Source organism: Rosa rugosa, chromosome 4 (assembly GCF_958449725.1).
Source record: "Rosa rugosa chromosome 4, drRosRugo1.1, whole genome shotgun sequence".
NCBI lineage: Eukaryota > Viridiplantae > Streptophyta > Magnoliopsida > Rosales > Rosaceae > Rosa > Rosa rugosa.
Window position 1 is genome coordinate 50,024,383 of NC_084823.1, and position 21,899 is coordinate 50,046,281.

The following is a 21,899-nucleotide window of genomic DNA, read 5'->3' on the forward strand; positions in this document are numbered from 1 at the left end:
AACGGTTATGAAGTAAAAAATAAAATAACCAGTTGAAATACTCTATTTTTACTTCTTCGATCTAGCTTCTTCTTCCACCCCCGCCACAGTTCACTTGAAAACCCTACTTATGTTGTTGTTGTTGTTGTTGCGATTGGGCTTGCAACTGTATTGATCATTGAGCTTCAACCCGGTTATACTGCAGGAGTTATAACAGCTGTACGTCTATATACAAAGCTTTAAGTTGCTTCACATGCTTACTACTAGCTTAAGGAAACAAAGGCTTTCATAATTTTCATCAAGCATAGTGGATTTTGCTTCAATTAATTGTGTTGATCATGAACTAATCGAATTTGTTGTAGCTTTCAAATAGTGCTGAAGCTCATTCAGGGTATCATGATGAAGTGGACATCGGGTTTTTGGGAAGCTCTATACTTTACAGACCAATGTTTGCATAAGAGGATCGAAATGCATGGATATGAAAAAATTATTGGAAGAGATATGAAGTTTCCTTTGTGGTTCGATCCCACCCAAGATTTTCATCACTATGCTACATTATGGAGTCCTAAGGAAATTATGTAAGTTTATTTATTTATTTATTTTTGTGATCATAGTTTAAGCTCTATTTGTTAATTTCAGATTTTCAGAAGACCAAAGTGATTGGTCTATCAAGGACAGAACACATTTTGTCTAGAGCCCTGCAAATCATGAAGTTTCCTTTTCCCTGCTTAAAGTGTTTATCTCCTCTAGCAAGAGTCATCGATGATAATAACTTAGCTGGTAATCATAGACTTTGCGTTTCGATCATTTTCAGAAGCTTATCATCTTTTCAATCCTTGGATAGCTCTCATGTATCCTTTTTTTCCTTATTGCTGATTCTTCAATATATGGGGAGTAAAAACGTAATGGGAATCACACAGTCATCAATTCAGTATTTCACCCTTCTTTCTCTCTTCTTTTAGGCTAGGAATCACCAACCAAGTTGTCATTAATTGTTATCACTTATAAGTTTATGAACAAGTTGTACTTTTATCGTAGACACCTTTTTTTGTTTTTGCTTTCATGAAAATATGACTATGGGGCATGGTGAAAATTTCACTTATCATAGAAATAATTTAGCAGGATGCTATAACAAACATAGTCAATTTCAGTATTTCACCCTGTTTATCTCTTCTTTTAGGCTGGGAATCACCAACCTGGTCTTTATTATATATTATGACTTATAAGCTTATGAACAAACTGTAAATTAATATTGATGTATATATGGATATATGTGTTATGCTCAAAATTAAGAACACGAACTTACTTATGCATAGGGAATGAAGATTGTGGAACTTAATATAAACATGGTGTAGATATGGTCGAATCTTGGTGCTTCGGATTAGGCTGCCTCTAATGGGCAGAGAATAATGTATGCGTGATAATAGCTAGAGCAGGGACCAAGTACTTAAGTAGGCAAACAAAACTAGCCACCTTCCCATAAAGGTTTACTAGTCCTAATTGCAATAGGGATATCAATCCTGATTCATATACAAAGCATGGCCATTACATAAATTTGTATCCTCAATGCAGGAGGAATTAAACTAGAATAGCACAACTCTGTCCGATTACTTTTTTGTAGCAAGTTATTGCATTCCTAATCGAGATTGATAAGTCCACAAAATCTTACACAAATGAGTTTTACTTTTGCTGTAGATAATTTTTTTCTTTTTGCTTCCCTGAAACTATGACTATGGGGCATGATGAATCTCACTTAACGTAAAATAATTTAGCAGAATGATATATCAAACCCTCAAATTGATAAATTGATAGGCTACGTGAAAAAGCTTACATCCCTTTCAAACAAATTCTTTCAGTTGTGTGACTTAAACTTGTTTTCTGCACCTTTGCTCTTTTTAGATTTAACATTCGCACCAAATTTTCAAATGTCCTTTATGTTATATCATTAATGAAAATTTTGGTGGTGTTATGAGATTTTACTAAATTTTTACTGAATTTGTTGTTTCTTAGATGACATGTGGAGCCAAAATATTGTTCTCTTACTTGACTTATATGGTATGGAACAAGATCTGTTATGCAAAAAGTATCAGAGGGAGCTAAAATGGAATTGACTCTTCAAAAGTTTCGTCGGAGCTAAAATCAAATGAACAAGTTGTGGATGAAAGTCTGCTGAAAGATAGCAAGATGAATGTGACTGAGGTATAGATAGATGATTCAATGCAAAAGTCAGGAATGGAATGGGAGGTGTCTGTACCAAAGTCAGCTTCAGATGTCATTATGATTTCAAATCTAATAAAGAGATCTCAGCTGAGGATAAGAGTAAGTTTTTGTTTTTTTGTTTTTTGTTTTTTTTTTTTAAATCAAATAGGGGATTAGGCAATATTAGCTCTTCGGAAGTAAAAGATGTAGGGAGCAAGTCCCACCCTCAATCCCGAAGGAGAAGGGTTTGCCACATTCTAGGAACCCACCACCCGTCTCTCTATTCTTACTTTATTAATAAAAAAGAAAAAATATAAAGAAAGGGAGGGGGGGACATAAACCTTACCCCGGAATACAAGGGAAACAAATAAAGCACAACTCCAATCAAGCATTACGCTGATAATGAATGCTCATATCATCCCTAAGCAAGAAAGGAGATAGAGTAGATGGTGCGGTTGCGTACCAAACTAATGCAGTGGATGCCAAACCCATGTTTGTCAACCTATCAGCAACAATATTGTAAGTTAAACTAGAGTTTATTAGTGTTATTGTGACCAAGATCCTTATGCTTATTTTTAATTTCAATTTATTTCCTTTTTCTTGAACTTCTTTGAATCTCATTGTGGTTACTTAATGTAAAACCTCATTGTGAAGGAACACAAGATCTGGTAGTTGTCAAAGATTCTGATCATGTTACTGCTGTTCAATCTACGTTTCCACAAGAAGTAAACAAACTCCCAAGTGCTGTGAAACCTGTTGAGCCTATTTCATTGATTTTGAGTTCAACTCCTACTAAGAGCTGAGGCACTGTAATAGAGCCTTAAGAAGCTCGTAAGGCTGAGGCATTGGTGCTTACAATGGAAGATTTGATTTTGAATTAGGTTCCAGCACGAAAGAAGATTATGAGGATGAGAGATATGAAGATAAGTTGGTAGATGACGCTTCATCTGAGCTTCAGGATAACTTGAATGACATTAGGAAGCAAATGAGGAGGATGACTGTTGCCCCTTGAGAATGAGACATTGTTTTGTGTCTATGTAGCATGCTTAGAATTTACAATTTTAAATGTGTCAATAGGCACGTTCGGTTAGAACACCGGCTTTTGTAATGTGTATAAATTTCATAACATCTTTGGTTGACGTTTTAATATGTATGATTGTTACTATATTACGTATAAATTTAGGTAAATCCGCGGATCTAATACCTAGTTTTACTAAACAAGAAGATTTAACAACAACAATATAAATGTCAGAAAGTCAGCTTGCGACGAAGATTTTCACTCAACCAAGATAACACCACACCGTTTAGAATCATACCCTTCTTATTGAACTCAAAATCTGAAAGTGAGCTTGCAACCAAGATTTTCATTTCATGATCAATCGATCACTTGGATGATGGATGATTTTGAAAGGGGGGGGGTTTCAATTTGCAAATCAAATGCCGACACAAATCACCCGAAACTATTATGAGAATGGTAACAATCTTGTAGAGGAAATATTTAACCTAAAAAATGTTTACTGAAACTTGGAGTGTATTTCGAGATTTTTAATTTTAAAATAGTTTTTCTTCATATGACTGCCGTTTTTTTAATTAATTTTTAAATTGGTTAAAATCTCGTCCTATATCATTAGTCCGACTCAAACCCAACCTCAACTGAGGGGTGAAGCCAAAAGAGGAAACTAGGGAGAAATAGGTTATTTCCTTGCTTCACACACCTCTCAATGCAAAATTGCCTTATCTTGTATTAAAAAAATAAATAAATAATTGCCTTATCTTATTACTCTGCATCTTTTCTGTTCTTCTCCCCAGTTTGTTCATTCATTCTCGATACTAGCATGAATAGGTTCATTTTCTCATTTATCAATAGGTTTCCATAAAACCACCAAATACACAATCATCCAATCCCAGCCTAATCCTCTAATCCCAGAACGGGCTTTAGTAAGCCCTTTAAGAGCATTGTTATCCAAACAAGCCTAAATTAAAAACCGCAATTCCTTTAAAACCATTCACCAAAATCAAATCGAAGCTGCTCGAACCGACCTCTCTCTTCGTCACTCTTCTCTCCCCAATCGTCTCGTACATTTTTGGTTTGGGTCGTCGCTCTCAGAGAAGCAATGGAGGACAACGCATATGCAATGAAGGTATATAATCTCAACGTCATTTCTATGTGGATTGGATTGTTGATTTAGGGGTTTAGGGTTTCTGAAGGTTTAGGGTTCAGGAGTTTTCGATTTACGGTACTCAATTTTCAAGATTTATTGGCAGATCTTGTCGTTGGAGGGATCGACGCTGTCTCGGATTTTCCTCCACCCTAGCAACAATTGGGGTATCTGTTACTTTTTTTTTCTTTCATTTTTTTAGTTTGATTCTGCGTAAAGTTGTTGTAGTGTATGATTGTGTTATGTACAAATCTTTCCAAACTTCTAAGAATGTTGTAGACATTCCACCTCCGACTACAATATCAGTTCTCTTTCCGGATGAGTCCACTCCGATTCCCGTACTTTATATGTTCCCGAATCTTGTGGATTTCCAGGGAAGTAGGATGGTGGAACAGTGTTTCTTGAAGTGCATTGATGACTTGAAGTATGGCTTGAAAAATCAAACCGTGAAAGCTAAAGAATTGATCATTAAATGGTTGAAGGATTTGATTAAGAAAACACTGAAGGTATTCTGTTTCTTTACTCTGTTTTTTCTAAAAGATGTGTTAGGTTCTTTAGTATAAGGTTTTTTTCCAAAGGTGGTATTTGTAATATCTCGAACTTTTTCTTCACTTTATGAATTTAGGATGTAATAGTATTACTGTATCCTCTACCGTTTGCTTCACTTTCCGTTCTTTGATATGCATATGGTGTCGCTTCATCTAGAATATTTTCTGTTCTTTAATTTTATAATACTTGAATTGAAGTTCTGAAATGGATGCTGCTACCAATAGTTTGGTTGTGTACTTAATGCATAAGTGTCTCTTTTTATAAACTGTTGTTTGGTTATCTTTGCAGGGGTTGGTTGAAGACATGCGTACTTTTTGTGCTGAGTTTTTCAAGAGTCACTGGCATGTGATACTTCTTTGCTGCCTTGCGGGTGCAGTTCTAATCCGTTTTTACCGAATGGTGAGTTTGAAAATCCTTTTTTACCCCTTTAAGCCTACATTAAGCCTTTTCTTTCATCATCCTAAAATCATTAACCCTTAACCTTAGTATAGTTACATCCTTACCCTTTGTTCTAAAGACTTAGTGGAGCTAATTTTGAGACTTTGCAAAGGCAGAAGGCGTCAAGATTGAGAAGAGGTGAAAGCTCAAGTGTGGGGGTAGACTTGTCCATGAAAAATATGTATGTACATGCCGTGAAAAAAAAAAAAAAAAGATTGTTGAAAAAAAAATGGTCTATACGACTAAAAAGAAAAAGAAAAAATGTTTATGTTTATGGATGTTAGTTCCATATACTTTGTGGATTTGAAGTTTGTGGATATGACTAAAAAGAAAAAGAAAAAATGTTTATGTTTATGGATGTTAGTTCCATATACTTTATGGATTTGAAGTTTGTTTTGAAATGAAGGTCCATCATTGATGAATTTGGTCTTTGTCCAATTCACGCTTGTTCAAGAGAATGTTAGAATAAAGCATGGGCCCAACATGATAACATTAGGCCTTTTATGGAGCCTCAATGGATGCATGACGTTGAAGACATGGTGGACAATTTCTTTACATTATCAAGTGCTCTACTTTTTTTTTAGGATACTTTGTTATTTCCTTATCCTTTCGTTTCTTTTAAACCCTTAAGCCTTGGCCCAATTACAACCTTTTTATAAGACATTTTTTTATCCTTAAGATTGGATAACCTTTGATATGTGGAAATGAGTTTATAATTGTTGAACTTATGGCTTGAGTTCATTTGTGCATGTGATTGATATATATATATCATCTCTCACATGTACTTGAGTGAATAAGAAGTTTTTAAGCATTAATCTTGAATTATGAGAGAAGAAAGGGTATATATCCATTGTGAGTTGAATCATTACTTGTATATGCATGCTAAGCTCCAACCACTCACCGTTGTTGCTCCCAAGTCCTACATGTTTATATGTTGTATATATCTTTTATTTAACTCTCAAAAAATATGTGACAAAGTCTTAGTGGCGTGCTATTCTTGGTGACATGTAAGTATGAGATTTTTGAGACAATATGTTGAAGGGCATTAGAGTCAAATTGTTGTAAACGTTTTTGAGGCTTTATATTTTCGTTGGAGTCTTGTGTTGTGTTTTCGTTTTAGGTTTTCTACACTTAGTTATTTTCATGTGTTTTGATTTGTTTAGTTAGTTTTTGTTTTCTTTGTTTTGATTTTGCTAAGGGTGGGGGAATTTGATGAGAGCAATATTTGCTATGTTTTTAATGTTATTCTCTCTACAATTTACTTAGTTATTCTCTTAACATTATCATTTCTGACTTAGTTTTTGTTTTTAGGTACTTTTGAGTCTAAAAAGGCAAGCAAGGAGGAAATGGCTCGGAAAAAATGATGAGAAATGGTGAAAATGCAGAGTTCTTATTAGACTAGGAGTCTTGGTGATATTAGGATACCTGAGTGGGTTAGGAGAGGATAAAGAATAACATGAAGCTTCTAGATGATGTCATGGACGACATGTGCAAGGCATGTGGCGGCAAAGCAATCAAGATTAGATAAGGAATCCTAATTGGAGGCAAGACACGCATCAAAGTCAAATCCGATTCAAATTAGGAAATCTGCCTGTGCAGGTCAGTCAACTTCGACAGAGTTCTGAGAGTAGATCAGAACGAATATCAAATGTTTTGAATGCCTGTTCCTAAATCAACTAGGAGAAGACTCTTCCCACCGGAATTAGGTGTGTTCAGTTTTTTGAGAGTAGGAATTCTAGTTAAAACGTCATCGAGTACCGTCGTTTCGTTCAAAACAATTGCATCTAAGCCCCTGAACTTTTCATTATTTGTATTTCCGCCCTCCGCGGCCTCTTTTTGAATCTATTACAACTCAAATCCCAACTGACGACGATCGACACAACAATGGCACCCTCCGATCTCCGCCGTCCGTACAAACGGCCGCAGCTCTCAGACCAGCAGAGACGGAGAGAGCTCTCGCTGAAGCGCCAAGAGCAGAGCCGCGACGCCGAGCTCCAAGCGCGGCGCTTAGCCTCCACGCTCCTCTCCCTCCCGCCCGAACAACAACCCTCGGAGCCCGAACCCGAGCCCAGTTCCTCCACTGACTACGACCTCCGCGACGCTTCGAAGCTGAAAGGCCCGGCGGCGCGGAAGTGGTTCGCGAAGCAGCTCATGCTCCCCGAGTGGATGATCGACGTCCCTCATCGCTTGCCCCATGACTGGTCAGTTTGAATTTTCCAATCTCAAAATTTCGAACTATTTTTTGTGAATCGATTTTGAATTTTCGTCTCTGAATTTAGGTATGTGCTTCCGAGGCCAGCAGGGAGGCGATGCTTCGTGGTCTCATCGGACGGAACGACGATCAGTAGGCAACGAAACGGCACCGTTCTGCACCGTTTCCCGTCGGCGCTGCCCCACGGGTCCCGGAACCGAGACGGGTCGGGTCCTCCGTCGTATTCCATTCTCGACTGTATATTTCACGAGGTGAAAATTAGCTTTGATCATTGTGCTTGGTTACTTTTACTTGTTGCTATTGCTTTGCACACCAAGTGTTTGTTGAAATGTCAATGTCGTTTTTGTATGCAGATGGACCAGACTTACTATGTGATTGACATGGTGTGCTGGAAGAATTACTCTTATTATAACTGCAGTACTGAATTTAGGTTTACTTGGTTGAAAGAGAAACTGGCTGAGACCAAAGCTTGTGATCCTCCATCGTATTATCATAAGTATAGGTTCAGCCTGGTTCCGTGGTCTCGCTGCGATCTGGCTGGTCTACACAAAGCCTATGCCGGTGAGGTGCCTTTTGTAAAGGATGGTATACTGTTTTCTAACAAGTAAGCCGAAATTGATACTAGCTGAAAGTTTGTGTGTTTCGGATTTTATACTATTGGTAGCTTACATTCTTTGTGTCTAATATGTAAAATTGTTGTTGTCTTTAGGCATGCACATTATCAACCGGGAAATACACCACTGGCGTTGGTGTGGAAGGATGAGCATTGCAGTCAGTATGTTGTTGATACAGATAGCAAGGGACAGGTCCCAAGCCATCAGCAGGTAATTGTCAGTGTGTGAATGCGCTAAGAAGACTTGGTTTATATTTGGTCTATTTGTTGGTTGGACACTTGTTTTGCATTGTGGTTGGCTGACTCTATTTCACGCTTGTGTTTCGTATGATTAGGTAGTTTTGGAGCTGCAAGATGATGGGAAAGTGACTACATCGGATGATCCTCCAGTTGTGTTTAGTTGCTTAAATTTGGATTTTGTACAACAGGTATTGCTTATTGTTAACAAATTCTGTATATTCTAAGATATCATTCTTTTCCAATACTAAATTTCATGTATTTCTGCACCTAGTAAGTGCTTGTGAGCCAAATCAGCTTACTAGCTTGCTTGCTGGCACTACCGAGTGTTCTCAACCCTGTAAAGACTAAAGTGTCAGTTTGAAGCCCGGACATTTTGAAGATTTTCTTTCCTCATTCCTTGTCTTCTCTCTGTCATTTACCTTTATATTGACTTTTATTTTATTTTCAGTCAGGATTGCAGAGTGGATGTCTTCTTCGTTTTGCTATTGGTGATGGAGGATTGACCATTGAGGATGGGAAGCTTGAGAGGGCTGATTTACACTACCTTGGCACGTCCAACCGAGCACGCGCATTTGCAGATACTTACTCCAAGGTTTGTAGATATGTACACACTTCACAATTGTTGGTGCAATTCATTCTTTCTTAATCTTAAATGTTACTCTTTTTGATACTGACAATCTCTTTGGACCATAACCATGCAGATTATGTTTCAGAGTATGGCTCGAGGATCTCCCCTGAGAATTGATGATCTTGTTGCATCAATTAGCTCATCAGATGATGAAGCAGATACACTTGACGTTGAGATGGCTGTTTGATAATCAGTTGGGCAGACATATTACTGTCTGCTGGCATCACACCTTGTTGTTAAATGCTTGTGAAGCCCTCTAGAACTGGCATACATACAAAGTCTGAGAGTTGTGGTTTGATACAGGGACAAGTCGTCTGGTGCAAGCTCAATCTATGGAATCCGATGCTTAATTTATGCATACTCGGACAATTTAACAAATTATTGTAACGTTTGCCTCTACTTCTATATATTTATGTTACTTCTATGAAGATTTCAACCTTTTATCTCATCATCCCCGTCACCTTATTACGCAAGACACATAGGGTGGTTATCCTGGACAGAATGTATGAAGTAAGCAATAATAGATCCCAATTAGAATGAAGCATGATCCATATCTTATTCTGAACCGATGGATAAATAATACCCCAATTGGTAATTACATCTCGTCAATAGTGAGCATGGAGTAGACAAATATGCATGATATATCCTGTTGAAATTTATATATGTAGCTGCCTTCTATAAACAGAAAGAATCTGAATATAGGGTAGGGTACTAATTCTAAAATGCTGCTGTCGTTGGTTCGCAACTGTCGTGAACACAAGCCAATACATCTGTGTAGTCCCTTGATATGGTGAAGGAATCGTAAACCTTCCCGTCGCTGCTTTTCTTGTACTCAAAGAAGAGGGATGTGTGATTGAATGCAGTCAATTTTACAAATCCCCAGTCATGATCTCTGTAGAGACTCCAACCTGGTTGTTGTTGGCTGAAGTCAGATAAGTGGCTTCCAGCTCCTCCAACAACAACATGGATTGTTCCATTAAATTTCCCAGAGTAGTGAGATCTTTCTGAAGATACGCATTGGTTCTACAACACCACAACACAGTGGGAAAAAGAAAATCGCAACCATTAGACATGAAATTCACCTCTGAATCATAGTCTAGGAATTGAAAGTTGAAACTGAGATTTTCAAGCTAAAAAATTCGTACCTCATAGATGGGGCATGTCCTTTCATAGTTATGGACATGGCCATAAAATGCAATGTCTACCTTGTACTTCTGCCAAAGTTTCTGCAAGCTTTCCCTTCCCATAGGCTCTTCAAATGCGCCCCCTCGACTATACCATTTGTCAGATGTATAACCAAGGACACGATGACCTGCAAAGATCAACCAAGGTTGCTTTTGTCTATCCACGGATGCAAGGCAATTCTCAATGAACTTGTACTGCTCTGTTCCCTCCCTCCAGTCATGTTCTGTGTCAGCTATACAGAAGTGAAACAATCCATAATCTGTAGAGTACCTGTACGTGTATCAAAAAAGCTTACAAAAATCCCGCAGAACACAATCTTAACAACGGAAGACATTAATCTACAGAAAACAGAGATCCAAGTAATTTGTTTTATCAGGTTATTATCCTATATCCAACAAAAATAATGAAACCCAAATCAGCAGACAAATACTAAAATGCACTTGTGAAAATTACCAATATTTAGCTCGATTGTGAGCTGGAACGTAAAACATGGTCTCACCAAGCACACCACATTCTCCACCTGAATCCATTCCGTTGTAATAGGACCCCGAATCAGGCCAATCACGTTCATGATTACCACTGAAGCCACAAAGTAAATATTTTACCGACTGAGATTACAAAGCAGTACTTCATATGTAATTTACAACTCGAAAGAAACATGTAATGGACATTTACACAAACCTGCCAACCATATACGGAACAGTTGATGCAATGGGCTCCACCTGTGCTGTGAATTGGTCCCATTGTGAAATATAGCCATTTGCATATGATAGATCTCCTATATGAAAAACTATGTCAATGTTGTTTAAGTCACTGATGACTTGATCTGTAGTGTTCAGAGCACCAGGTTGATAATCACTGTACTCATTTGAACCATCACGCTCTGCCTGAAAGATATGAGGAGAAACATGAATATCACACAAAAAACTCAACGTACTCGAATATTGTTGCAGTGAAAGGATAGAAAGCGTAAAACCCCCAATAAGCGATTGTCAAGCAACCTCACAGAAAGGAGATATATGTAACTAGTAAAGGACAAGGTTCAAAATCTTTTTCTCCTCCGTAAAACCAATCTATACAGTACGTGTTCCTATGCTTTGTTGGGTGTCATCTATTTACCTTTCCCATGTCACCAAATATTACAACGCGCTGCAAGGAATCTTGTCCAGGATATGGAGATGATTTGAATGAGTAGACCTTGCTCCAAATATACTGACCATCCAAGTAACGATGACCCATCCTATAGGTGTACCTGAAAATCCACCATATTAACAGTAAGGACAGATAATTAATACTTTAACAACACTTTTAAAGAAGATACCAGATACCAAAAAAGAGAAAAGTTCTTCTCTACATACAATGTGTTTGGCCACAAGTTGTTCAGGAAACTTGTGTGTATGAAACCAGGATCGCGCCACCCAACTGTCCTTGCAGGTGAACCTAAAGATGAGAAGATAAAAACCTCAGCATGCAACATGGCTTAGCTACCTATCAATGTGCCATCACATTGTTATCATTTCAACATCAAAATAGGAAGTCACAGTTAATGCAATGTGATGAGATCCTAAATATATAAAATGAATCATACCACACAAGCTGTTCTGATCAAATGTCAATGTTGCAGCTGCAGATCGCTTTCGAATATCGCCCTTCATACCCCACTCAACAAATGGAACAGCTTCGCCTACGCCGTAGCCACTTGTCCAAGTTACTGTCATCTACGAAAATATCAAAATATTTAGTGAAAGCAAAATGACGTCCTTAGATGATATGCAACATGAACAAGAGGAAACAAAAAGATATGAAGTCTCAAGGCTCATGAAAACTGACTATCACAGAAACTAGTAAGAAACATGAATAATCACATCAATTGTAATGCAAGGATGCTTATCAATAAAATAACAGTAAACAAGCTAATATCTAGAGTTTAAAAGAAGTTCCACACCCAGTAATCAAATGACCATAAGATGAAACAGAGGGAACCATCAATTCAAGATAAAACTCACTTTATTCCAAGACTTCCCTTGAGCCAGACGTGGATAAACAGGCGCTTTAGGATTGGCAAATGTCAAGAAATTTGAAATTGCCACCAATTTTGGCTGCCATGTTCAAGTATTGAGCGAGTAAATATAACATTAATCTTAAAAGTCAACTAACTGAAAATATAACCAGAGGTGGTATGCTTTAACTATGAGATAGAAGTGATAAGCACCAAGCAGAAGAAAGAATCTCGTACATTTGACAATCCGCCTGAAAATAATGCAAAAGAGAAATCTGCTCGCTGATTTATAAGCTGAAACTTCAAAGTTGCATTGCCGGTCTTTGTATAACCTGGATTGTCTTGTTTTGCATATTTGTACTGAAATACAGGTAATGTAAAACAAAGGTTAGACAAGTTCCAATCAATTCTTTTCATCTGTTAATTTAATCTCATCGGTCCAAACTACAAATACACACCTTTATAGGTGCAGTGCATATATATGGAGCTTGTTCTCTTTGACCATCTACTGGGGGGCACTGTGATGCACTGTTATATTAAACATGATTACCTCACTTTTCAGTAAACAAACCAATATTTTCCTACACTAAATTTATCAGAAATCAAAGTTCTTGGTCCTCAACTATTATTGAGTATAATATTTCTAAAAGCGTGAACTTTACTTGAGTCTTCCAGGAGAAAAAACTCCAACCCAGTCATTATCAGAAGCATCAGGGTACATGAGATCCACAGTCACCCAATCTGTATCCTCACCCTGTGGGATCGTATCAATCAGAACACAAATCATCAAACTCCTTAACCATATGATTAATGCACACAAGCGAAATGAATTCAAACTGCAAAAAAATCATGCATTTTAAATAGTCAGACCCACTCAACCACACCATTCAAAGATTAAAGAGTGATCACCTGTAAAAAAGAGTTGACTATCAGTGTACATACAATAGTCAAATTAATACATGCAAGATTAGATAAGTAATATCAACATACCCACATTTACATTCACTTCCATTGTTTTAGTCACATGATGAATTCCAATCACACACAGAAACCCAATTCACTATTTCATAAAATAGACTGTAAACTTATGAAAGCAAATGATAGCAAAATTGTTTTACCTGTATGCCAAGAACAGAAGGGTAGGCTCTAATGGAGGCCGAGTCATGAATGGCGAGAGTGGTTTTCCGAATGTTGATCTTGGCGAGTGGCTGGTCTCCATAGATTTGAGCACAAGCTGAGCCCAAATCCAAAATCACCAGAATCGTGAAAAGTCGAAATATTTGCTCCATAGGTGTCTTGAACACAATGAATGGAGTTAACCAGAACTCCTGGGTATTAGTATCATTCAATGAGGAACTGATCCCAAAATTGATGTCAGTTATATTCAGAGAATATATATATATATATATGAAGCTTTGATCTTTGGCACACCACGATAAACTTGAATCTGGAATTTCAATGCGTGCTAAAGATTAGTTAGGTGAGAATCAGGGAGAGAAACCAGCATGAATTTGAAGACTCTCTCCCTGATTTTCAAGAGAAAGTTTGAAGGGAAGGGATCGAGAACTTGTGTCTGTATGTGCATGTGTTCTTGGTACGTTTATGATTTCTTTTTCCACGTGGGCACATATTGTAGCCTCATTAATTTGGTTAGAGGTTGTTTAACTTTAATCCAGACCACTTCTAGATTATTTAATTTATTTTCTGCATGTCGAGAGTATGGAATTTTCTACCATTTATATAGTTGATCTACCTTCAGATTGAGTTAACCAACCTTTACAGAAAAATGATGCAAGACGAATATATAGTAAGATATGGTTTTTTTTTTTTTTTTTGAATATGGTTTTTAAATGTCTACAATAGTTGCCTATGTTAATCATAAATCCAAATAACCTGCCTTTTTTTTTTTTTTTTTTTGAGAATATCCAAATAACCTGCCCATGTTTTTGAAAACGAGTAAAATATGGTTTTAACATAGGTGTTAATCATAAATCCAAATAACATGCCTATGTTTTTGTACAAATTAAGACGAGCACAGCAAAGAAATATTCTTTTCTTCTTGTTTTTCTGGTCTGAAAGCGAAGAAATATAAAGAAAATAGAATAGTTTACTTGCGTGGCAATCGGATTTCCATAAAGCACATCTCTCATTGTCGTAAATCTCTTGTCTACAACTTGGTTGCTTCAATAAATAATCGCCAATTTATTCTCTAGAACACATACAATGTTCAATAAATCATGTAGCTAAGGTGGTTGGTTCACAACCATCATGAACACAGGCCAATACATCCTTGTAGTCCCTTGAGATGGTGAATGAATCATAGACCTTTCCATCGCTGCTCTTCATGTACTCAAATAGGAGCGATGAGTGGTTATATGCTGTGAGTTTCGTATAACCATAATCTCGATCTTGGTAAATGCTCCAAACCGTGTGCAGCGAACTAAAATCTGATAAGTGGCTGCCTCCTCCACCAACAACAACATGGATTGTTCCGTTGACAGTTCCTGAATAGTTAGATATTTCCGAAGTTACACACTGGTTCTGATAGATGGGGCATATTCTTTCGTAGTTATGGACATGGCCGTAAAATGCAATGTCCACCTTGTATCTTTGCCAAAGCTTTTGCATGTCATCCCTTCCCGTCGGCTCATCAAATGAACCCTCTTGTCCATACCGAGAGTTAGAGGAATAACCGAGAACACGATGAGCAGAGAATATCAGCCAAGGCTGCTTGTGCCTGTTGGCAGATGCAAGGCATTTCTCAATAAATTTGTACTGCTCAGAACCTTCTCTCCAGTCATGCTCAGTGTCAGCTATACAGAAGTGAAACATGCCATAATCTGTTGCATACCTGAACAGAAATTACAGGATTAAAACATTATGCCAAAATAACCAAAAATGAGATTATATATATATAACAGCATCTGTACTTCTCTAAGATTAAGATCTGTCTTCTTAACCAGTCACTGTAAGTGTAATATAAACGTATTGTTGGTATTACCAGAATTTAGCTCTGTTCTCAGCAGGAACATAATACATGGTCTCAGCTGGCACACCACATTCACCACCTGCATCATTAGTGTCGTAGAAGGATCCGGTCCCTGTTGTATCTCGTTCATGGTTGCCACTGTCGTAAACTTGATGTAAGTTTCAGAGGACATGTGTACTTATAAAGTAAACGTACAGTAGTACGTGTGCCCACGTACAGTCGGCAGTAACTAGGATCAAAGTTACAAGAACACACACCTGGCAACCATATATGGTACAACTGATGAAATCGGCTCCACCTGTGCTGTGAACTGATCCCACTGTGAGATGTATCCATTGGCATAAGGCATATCTCCTATATGAAAAACTATGTCAATGTTGTCCAAATCCTTGATTAGCTGATCTGTGGTATTGAGTGAGCCGGGCTGATAATCAGCATATTCATTTGAACCATCACGCTCAGCCTGAAATTTGTGGGAGGAAAAGTAAAGGATAAACATCTAGGCAGCTATGTTTGCAGAAATTCAAGGTAAAATAATGCTGTCTGACAAGTGTTCGTGGCATAATCAAGTAGTTTTCATTTTCTTTATCTTACTTTTCCCATGTCACCAAATATAATAACACGCTGCAATGACTCCTGCCCAGGATATGGTGATGACTTGAAAGAGTAAGCTTTGCTCCAGATATAGGAACCATTAGATAATCTATGACCAAGCTTGTAAGAGTACCTGCATAGAAAACCAGCACAACAGTCTTAATAACAGAACAGCTATGGATGTTATAGCCAAGATGAATCTAATATTCAAGATGCATACACTGAATTTGGCCACAAATCTTTTAGAAAACTTGTATGGATGAAACCAGGATCACGCCAACCAACTGTTCGTGCGGGTGCGGCTGGATAAAAATTACAAGAAATACATTACTCTAAGTTTTCTCATTCGATCATTAATGTAGGTGAACTAGATTGATCATGTGATTCATACCACACATGTCCCGTCGACTGAAAGTCAATGTTCCTGCTGGAGATCGAGTTTGAGGCTCTCCCTTTAAACCCCACTCAACTAAAGGTACAGCTTCATCGATGTTATATCCACTTGTCCAAGTCACTGTCATCTGCATAACAAAATATCATACATAACATGAGTATGAGAAGATTGTACAAATAGGAGTCCACATTCTGATTGCCTGAATGAAAATAAAAGTACTGAATCATAATAACATAAACTTACTTCATCCCAGAGCTTCCCTAGAGCAAGACGAGGGTAAAGGGGAGCCTTTGGATACGCAAAGGTTACATTATTAGAAACTGCCACCAATTTCGGCTGCATTACAACAAATACACACTTTAGCCAAGAATTGAAGTGCCATCGGGTTAGAGGCATCAATATCAAGTTATCAACATATGAAAATTTGGAACAATGATACAAAATGTGTGTGCAGCAACCAATTAGCTGAAAGAGGAGAGAGAGGAGACATGAACACACGTTTGACAACCCGCCCGAGAACAATGCAAACGAAAAATCTGCCCGTTGATTGATCAATCGGAACTTCAAAGTTGTATTGCCTGTGTCTGCATAATCAGCCCTGGAATAATTGGCAAACTTGTACTGAAATCAAAACAACAAGAGTTCAGTGGGACATTACGTGGATCACATAGAGTGGAATAAACTCCAACAAGCAAATAACAAATACCTTTATAGGAGATGTGCATATATATGGCTCATAGTAGTCTTCATTGTATGGACAGGTCGATGCACTGCCATAATAGATTGAAAATATTAGTGTACAAGCTTAAAAATACATAGCAGCTAAAACCAGGAATATGCAAGGTTCACATTACTTGAAATCTGCAGGAGAAAAAACTGCCACCCAATCATCTTGTGCAGGACTAGGACTAGAAACTGTCACAGTTACCCACCCAAAATCTTCCCCCTGCACATGAAATAAAAACAGATGTTAGTAAATGAGGCCGCCATATTATTTGGTACAAAAACAAATTCGGTGAGTTTAATTAGCAGTTTTGTTTAGGCACTAGCCCGATTCTTCACTTTAGAGTCGACTAAAAAAATGCCCAAAACTCTCGTGTCCTTCTTGATTAAACCAATCCAACATGTAAATTTCCGACTTAGTCTTTTCAAATAAAGTCGCGACACATATATTATTCAAAAATTGCGAAAAATAAATACTCCCAAACTAATATCTAGTTGAACGAACTATCTACGTACTTTTGTGCCAAGAAGGACAGGGTACGCAGAGACGGAAGCATTTTCGTGAAGCTGAGAAACAGCTTTGAGGATTTGAATCTTCGACAGTGGCTGTACTCCATCACCAGCTGCAGCATCATCTCCATGCTTATATTTGTGTCCATGACTATGATCTAGTGTAAAATGCACCAACAAAACTACTATCATCAAAGCACTTTTCTGGGATAAGAAGCTGAAGAGGCCCATAGTGTCCAAATGCTTAAACATCAGTGTGTTCGACGACCAGCTTTGATGTCTCCGCAAGATGTATAGCAGACAACCAAGTATCTCTCTACTTTTGCAGCTTTTATTTTACACCTGTGTTGAGTGTATTCTTCAGTTGGAAGTATAAAAGATGCTTTTCATAGAAGTTGTATTATAAGATCAGAAAAGAAGAAAATAGCCCTAAAAGACATCCAAATGATTCCATTTTTAGTCTTGCCCTTTCTTTTTAAACTGGCAAAAATGGCATTTCTTAATGATATTTTAATACTTTGTAAGGTTTTTATTATAAAAGTGCCATTTGTTATAATTAAAAATGAAAAGGATTTGTGTGTTATTTACAAGAAAGTCAGTCATCATGATAATTATGTGCTTCACTCACCCAGAGGATGTGGGAAGTGAGAGACATAGTTCACCATGGTGATAATGTGTTTCACTTACCATCCCCAAAAGGACTACTCTAACTTTGGTCTGAAAAACGTGGTGATCAGGTTGGGGCCTAGATTTTTCTGATTCTTCATCATAAATCCGAATAACCTGCCTATGTTTGTGTACAAATTAAGACGAGCGCAAAAAAATATTCTTTTCTTCTTGGTTTTCTGGTCTGAAAGCAAAGAAAAATAAAGAACTTGCGTGGCAGTCGGATTTCCATAAAGCACATCTCTCATCGTCGTAAATCTACTGTCTACAACTTGGTTGCTTCAATAAATAATCGCCAATTTATTCTCTAGAACAGATACAATGTTCAATAAATCATGTAGCTAAGGTGGTTGGTTCACAACCGTCATGAACACAGGCCAAGACATCCTTGTAGTCCCTTGAGATGGTGAATGAATCATAGACCTTTCCATCGCTGCTCTTCATGTACTCCAAGAGAAGCGATGAGTGGTTATATGCTGTGAGTTTCGTATAACCATAATCTCGATCTTGGTAAATGCTCCAAACTGTGTGCAGCGAACTAAAATCTGATAAGTGGCTGCCTCCTCCACCAACAACAACATGGATTGTTCCGTTGACAGTTCCTGAATAGTTAGAGATTTCCGAAGTTACACACTGGTTCTGATAGATGGGGCATATTCTTTCGTAGTTATGGACATGGCCGTAAAATGCAATGTCCACCTTGTATCTTTGCCAAAGCTTTTGCATGTCATCCCTTCCCATGGGCTCTTCAAATGAACCCTCTTGTCCATACCAAGAGTTAGAGGAATAACCGAGAACACGATGAGCAGCGAATATCAGCCAAGGCTGCTTATGCCTGTTGGCAGATGCAAGGCATTTCTCAATAAATTTGTACTGCTCAGAACCTTCTCTCCAGTCATGCTCAGTGTCAGCTATACAGAAGTGGAACATGCCATAATCTGTTGCATACCTGTAAACAGAAATTACAGGATTAAAACATCATGCCAAACTAACCAAAAACGAGATTATATACTCATAAAAGTTTGACTAGACATAAATGTTATATAAGATCATAACAGCATCTGTACTGCTCTAAGATCAAGATCTGTCTTCTCAACCAGTCACTATAAGTGTAATATAAAAGTATTGTTGTTATTACCAGAATTTAGCTCTGTTCTCAGCAGGAACATAATACATGGTCTCAGCTGGCACACCACATTCGCCACCTGCATCATTAGTGTCGTAGAAGGATCCGGTCCCTGTTGTATCTCGTTCATGGTTGCCACTGTCGTAAAAAAACTTGATGTAAGTTTCAGAGGACATGTGTACTTATACAGTAAACAGTAGTACATGTGCCCACAGTCGGCAGTAATTAGGATCAACGTAGCAAGATTACAAACCTCGCAACCATATATGGTACAACTGATGAAATCGGCTCCACCTGTGATGTGAACTGATCCCACTGTGAGATGTATCCATTGGCATAAGCCATATCTCCTATGTGAAAAACTATGTCAATGTTGTCCAAGTCCTTGATTAGCTGATCTGTGGTGTTGAGTGAGCCGGGCTGATAATCAGCATATTCATTTGAACCATCACGCTCAGCCTGAAATTTGCAGGAGGAAAAGTAAGGGATAAACATCTAGGCAGCTATGTTTGCAGAAATTCACGGTAACATAATGCTGTGTGACGTGTTTAGTGGCATAACCAAGTAGTTTCCAATTTCCTGATCTTACCTTTCCCATGTCACCAAATATAATAACACGCTGCAATGACTCCTGCCCAGGATATGGTGATGACTTGAAAGAGTAAGTCTTGCTCCAGATATAGGAACCATTAGATAACCTATGGCCAAGCTTGTAAGAGTAACTGCATAGAAAACCAGCACAACAGTCTTAATAACAGAACAGCTATGGATGTTAGAGCCAAGATGAATCTAATATTCAAGATGCATACACTGAATTTGGCCACAAATCTTTTAGAAAACTTGTATGGATGAAACCAGGATCACGCCAACCAACTGTTCGTGCGGGTGGGGCTGGATAAAAATTACAAGAAATGCGTTACTCTAAGTTTTCTCATTCGATCATTAATGTAGGTGAACTAGATTGATCATGTGATTCATACCACACATGTCCCGTCGACTGAAAGTCAATGTTCCTGCTGGAGATCGAGTTTGAGGCTCTCCCTCTAAACCCCACTCAACTAAAGGTACAGCTTCATCGATGTTATAGCCACTTGTCCAAGTCACTGTCATCTGCATAACAAAAATATCATACATAACATGAGTACGAGAAGATCATACAACTAGTAGTCCACATTCTGATTGACTGACTGAATATAAAAGTAATGAATCATAATAAAATAAACTTACTTCATCCCAGAGCTTCCCTAGAGCAAGACGAGGGTAAAGGGGAGCCTTTGGATACGCAAAGGTTACATAATTAGAAACTGCCACCAATTTCGGCTGCATTACAACGAATACACACTTTAGCCAAGAATTGAATTGCCATCGGGTTAGAGGCATTAATATCAAGTTATCAACAAATGAAACTTTGGAACAATGATACAAAATGTGTGTGCAGCAACCAAAGAGCTGAAAGAGGAGAGAGAGACACGAACACACGTTTGACAGCCCGCCGGAGAACAATGCAAACGAAAAATCTGCTCGTTGATTGATCAATTGGAACTTTAAACTTGAATTGCCAGTGGTTGCGTAATCAGCACTGGAATAATTGGCAAACTTGTACTGAAATCAAAACAACAAGATTTCAGTCGGACATTACGTCGAACACATGGAGTGCAATTAATAAATTCGAACAAGCAAGTAACACATACCTTTATAGGAGATGTGCATATGTACGGCTCATAGTAGTCTTCATTGTATGGACAGGTCGATGCACTGCCATAACAGATTGAAAATTTTAGTCTACAAGCTTAAAAATATACATAGCAGCTAAAATCAGGAATGTGCAAGGTTGACATTACTTGAAAACTGCAGGAGAAAAAACTGCCACCCAATCATCTTGCGCAGGAGTAGGACTAGAAATTGTCACAGTTACCCACCCAAGATCTTCCCCCTGCTCATAAAGTAAACACAGATGTCAGTAAATGAGGCCGCCACATGTATGGGTACAAAAACAAATTCGGTGAATTTAGCAGTTTGTTTAACTTTACTTCAAACATAGTGAAAAATAAATACTCCCAAACTAATAGCTAGTTGAACGAAGTATATATCTACGTACTTTTGTGCCAAGAAGGACAGGGTACGCAGAGACGGAGGCATTTTCGTGAAGCTGAGAAACAGCTCTGAGGATTTGAATCTTGGAGAGTGGCTGCACTCCATCACCACCATCTGCATGCAGCTTCTGCTTGATATTATGAGCAACTGTGAACTGACCTAAGAAAACCAGTAGCACTGCAACTTTGAGGAGGAAGAAGAAGGCCATGGTAGGTTTACCAATTATTAAAACTTAGATGTGTTTATCAGCACTGAAGTCTCGGCCGGCTTTATTTATAGTAGGCCTCGCCCATTAAATTTGTCCCAATCACTCATTTTGAAGCTTTTGGCTGGAATTGGATATTTTTTCTTAATGATGTGACATGCATGCATGCATCTCTCGATTTTATTTACTTCTGGAAACCCACCAGTTTTTACTTTTTAATTTTGAATTATTGATGCCTCGCTAAACCTTTTAGGCTTAAAAACCGTGGTTTGTTCAAGTAAATGCATAGGTTACTTGACTTAGTGTTAATAGGGTTTTAATTAGAGATAATCTTAGAGAATCTTATAGATATCCATTCAATGTATGATTACATTTCCTTGTACAATTCAGATTCTAT

At 37.9% G+C, this 21,899-nt stretch overlaps 4 protein-coding genes across 4 annotated transcripts; 1 reads left to right on the forward strand and 3 right to left on the reverse strand.

The window, feature by feature from the left end:
• The first annotated feature begins 7,172 nt into the window (after nucleotides 1–7,172).
• Nucleotides 7,173–9,465, forward strand: LOC133746282 (uncharacterized). Its single transcript, XM_062174462.1, has 7 exons — nucleotides 7,173–7,525; nucleotides 7,604–7,787; nucleotides 7,890–8,140; nucleotides 8,246–8,360; nucleotides 8,485–8,577; nucleotides 8,838–8,981; nucleotides 9,091–9,465. The coding sequence occupies exons 1-7, from the start codon at nucleotides 7,209–7,211 to the stop codon at nucleotides 9,202–9,204; spliced, it is 1,218 nt and encodes a 405-aa protein (XP_062030446.1). The 5' UTR covers nucleotides 7,173–7,208; the 3' UTR covers nucleotides 9,205–9,465.
• LOC133746281 (probable inactive purple acid phosphatase 27) lies at nucleotides 9,124–13,772 on the reverse strand. Its single transcript, XM_062174461.1, has 12 exons — nucleotides 13,320–13,772; nucleotides 12,864–12,955; nucleotides 12,660–12,729; nucleotides 12,439–12,561; nucleotides 12,209–12,301; nucleotides 11,791–11,920; nucleotides 11,561–11,642; nucleotides 11,322–11,454; nucleotides 10,884–11,089; nucleotides 10,656–10,781; nucleotides 10,163–10,472; nucleotides 9,124–10,040 (listed from the first exon to the last, which is right to left on the reverse strand). The coding sequence occupies exons 1-12, from the start codon at nucleotides 13,488–13,490 to the stop codon at nucleotides 9,735–9,737; spliced, it is 1,842 nt and encodes a 613-aa protein (XP_062030445.1). The 5' UTR covers nucleotides 13,491–13,772; the 3' UTR covers nucleotides 9,124–9,734.
• A 492-nt stretch (nucleotides 13,773–14,264) lies between these two features.
• Nucleotides 14,265–17,749, reverse strand: LOC133745553 (nucleotide pyrophosphatase/phosphodiesterase-like). The gene is made up of 11 exons (XM_062173639.1): nucleotides 17,418–17,749; nucleotides 17,033–17,124; nucleotides 16,885–16,948; nucleotides 16,677–16,799; nucleotides 16,422–16,514; nucleotides 16,176–16,305; nucleotides 16,005–16,086; nucleotides 15,785–15,917; nucleotides 15,448–15,653; nucleotides 15,203–15,328; nucleotides 14,265–15,052 (listed from the first exon to the last, which is right to left on the reverse strand). The coding sequence occupies exons 1-11, from the start codon at nucleotides 17,661–17,663 to the stop codon at nucleotides 14,437–14,439; spliced, it is 1,911 nt and encodes a 636-aa protein (XP_062029623.1). The 5' UTR covers nucleotides 17,664–17,749; the 3' UTR covers nucleotides 14,265–14,436.
• A 529-nt stretch (nucleotides 17,750–18,278) lies between these two features.
• LOC133743268 (nucleotide pyrophosphatase/phosphodiesterase-like) lies at nucleotides 18,279–21,564 on the reverse strand. The gene is made up of 11 exons (XM_062171135.1): nucleotides 21,302–21,564; nucleotides 21,045–21,136; nucleotides 20,895–20,958; nucleotides 20,683–20,805; nucleotides 20,431–20,523; nucleotides 20,184–20,313; nucleotides 20,013–20,094; nucleotides 19,793–19,925; nucleotides 19,457–19,662; nucleotides 19,216–19,341; nucleotides 18,279–19,026 (listed from the first exon to the last, which is right to left on the reverse strand). Exons 1-11 carry the CDS (start codon nucleotides 21,503–21,505, stop codon nucleotides 18,411–18,413), a joined length of 1,869 nt encoding a protein of 622 aa, XP_062027119.1. The 5' UTR covers nucleotides 21,506–21,564; the 3' UTR covers nucleotides 18,279–18,410.
• Nucleotides 21,565–21,899: the final 335 nt, after the last annotated feature.

Coding starts and splice junctions, on each gene's coding strand:
- LOC133746282 (XM_062174462.1), top strand. CDS start 7,209: ATGGCACCCTCCGATCTCCGCCGTCCGTACAAACGGCCGCAGCTCTCA. Junction 8,361..8,484: donor AGGTCCCAAGCCATCAGCAG/GTAATTGTCAGT, acceptor TCGTATGATTAG/GTAGTTTTGGAGCTGCAAGA. Junction 8,578..8,837: donor ATTTGGATTTTGTACAACAG/GTATTGCTTATT, acceptor TTTTATTTTCAG/TCAGGATTGCAGAGTGGATG.
- LOC133746281 (XM_062174461.1), bottom strand. CDS start 13,490: ATGGAGCAAATATTTCGACTTTTCACGATTCTGGTGATTTTGGATTTG. Junction 11,643..11,790: donor TGATCAGAACAGCTTGTGTG/GTATGATTCATT, acceptor TCTCATCTTTAG/GTTCACCTGCAAGGACAGTT. Junction 10,041..10,162: donor GGACATGCCCCATCTATGAG/GTACGAATTTTT, acceptor GTGGTGTTGTAG/AACCAATGCGTATCTTCAGA.
- LOC133745553 (XM_062173639.1), bottom strand. CDS start 17,663: ATGTTTAAGCATTTGGACACTATGGGCCTCTTCAGCTTCTTATCCCAG. Junction 16,306..16,421: donor TAGGGAAGCTCTGGGATGAA/GTAAGTTTATGT, acceptor TTTGTTATGCAG/ATGACAGTGACTTGGACAAG. Junction 16,087..16,175: donor CAGTCGACGGGACATGTGTG/GTATGAATCACA, acceptor ATTTTTATCCAG/CCGCACCCGCACGAACAGTT.
- LOC133743268 (XM_062171135.1), bottom strand. CDS start 21,505: ATGGCCTTCTTCTTCCTCCTCAAAGTTGCAGTGCTACTGGTTTTCTTA. Junction 20,806..20,894: donor TATGCACATCTCCTATAAAG/GTATGTGTTACT, acceptor TTTTGATTTCAG/TACAAGTTTGCCAATTATTC. Junction 20,524..20,682: donor TCTCCGGCGGGCTGTCAAAC/GTGTGTTCGTGT, acceptor GTTGTAATGCAG/CCGAAATTGGTGGCAGTTTC.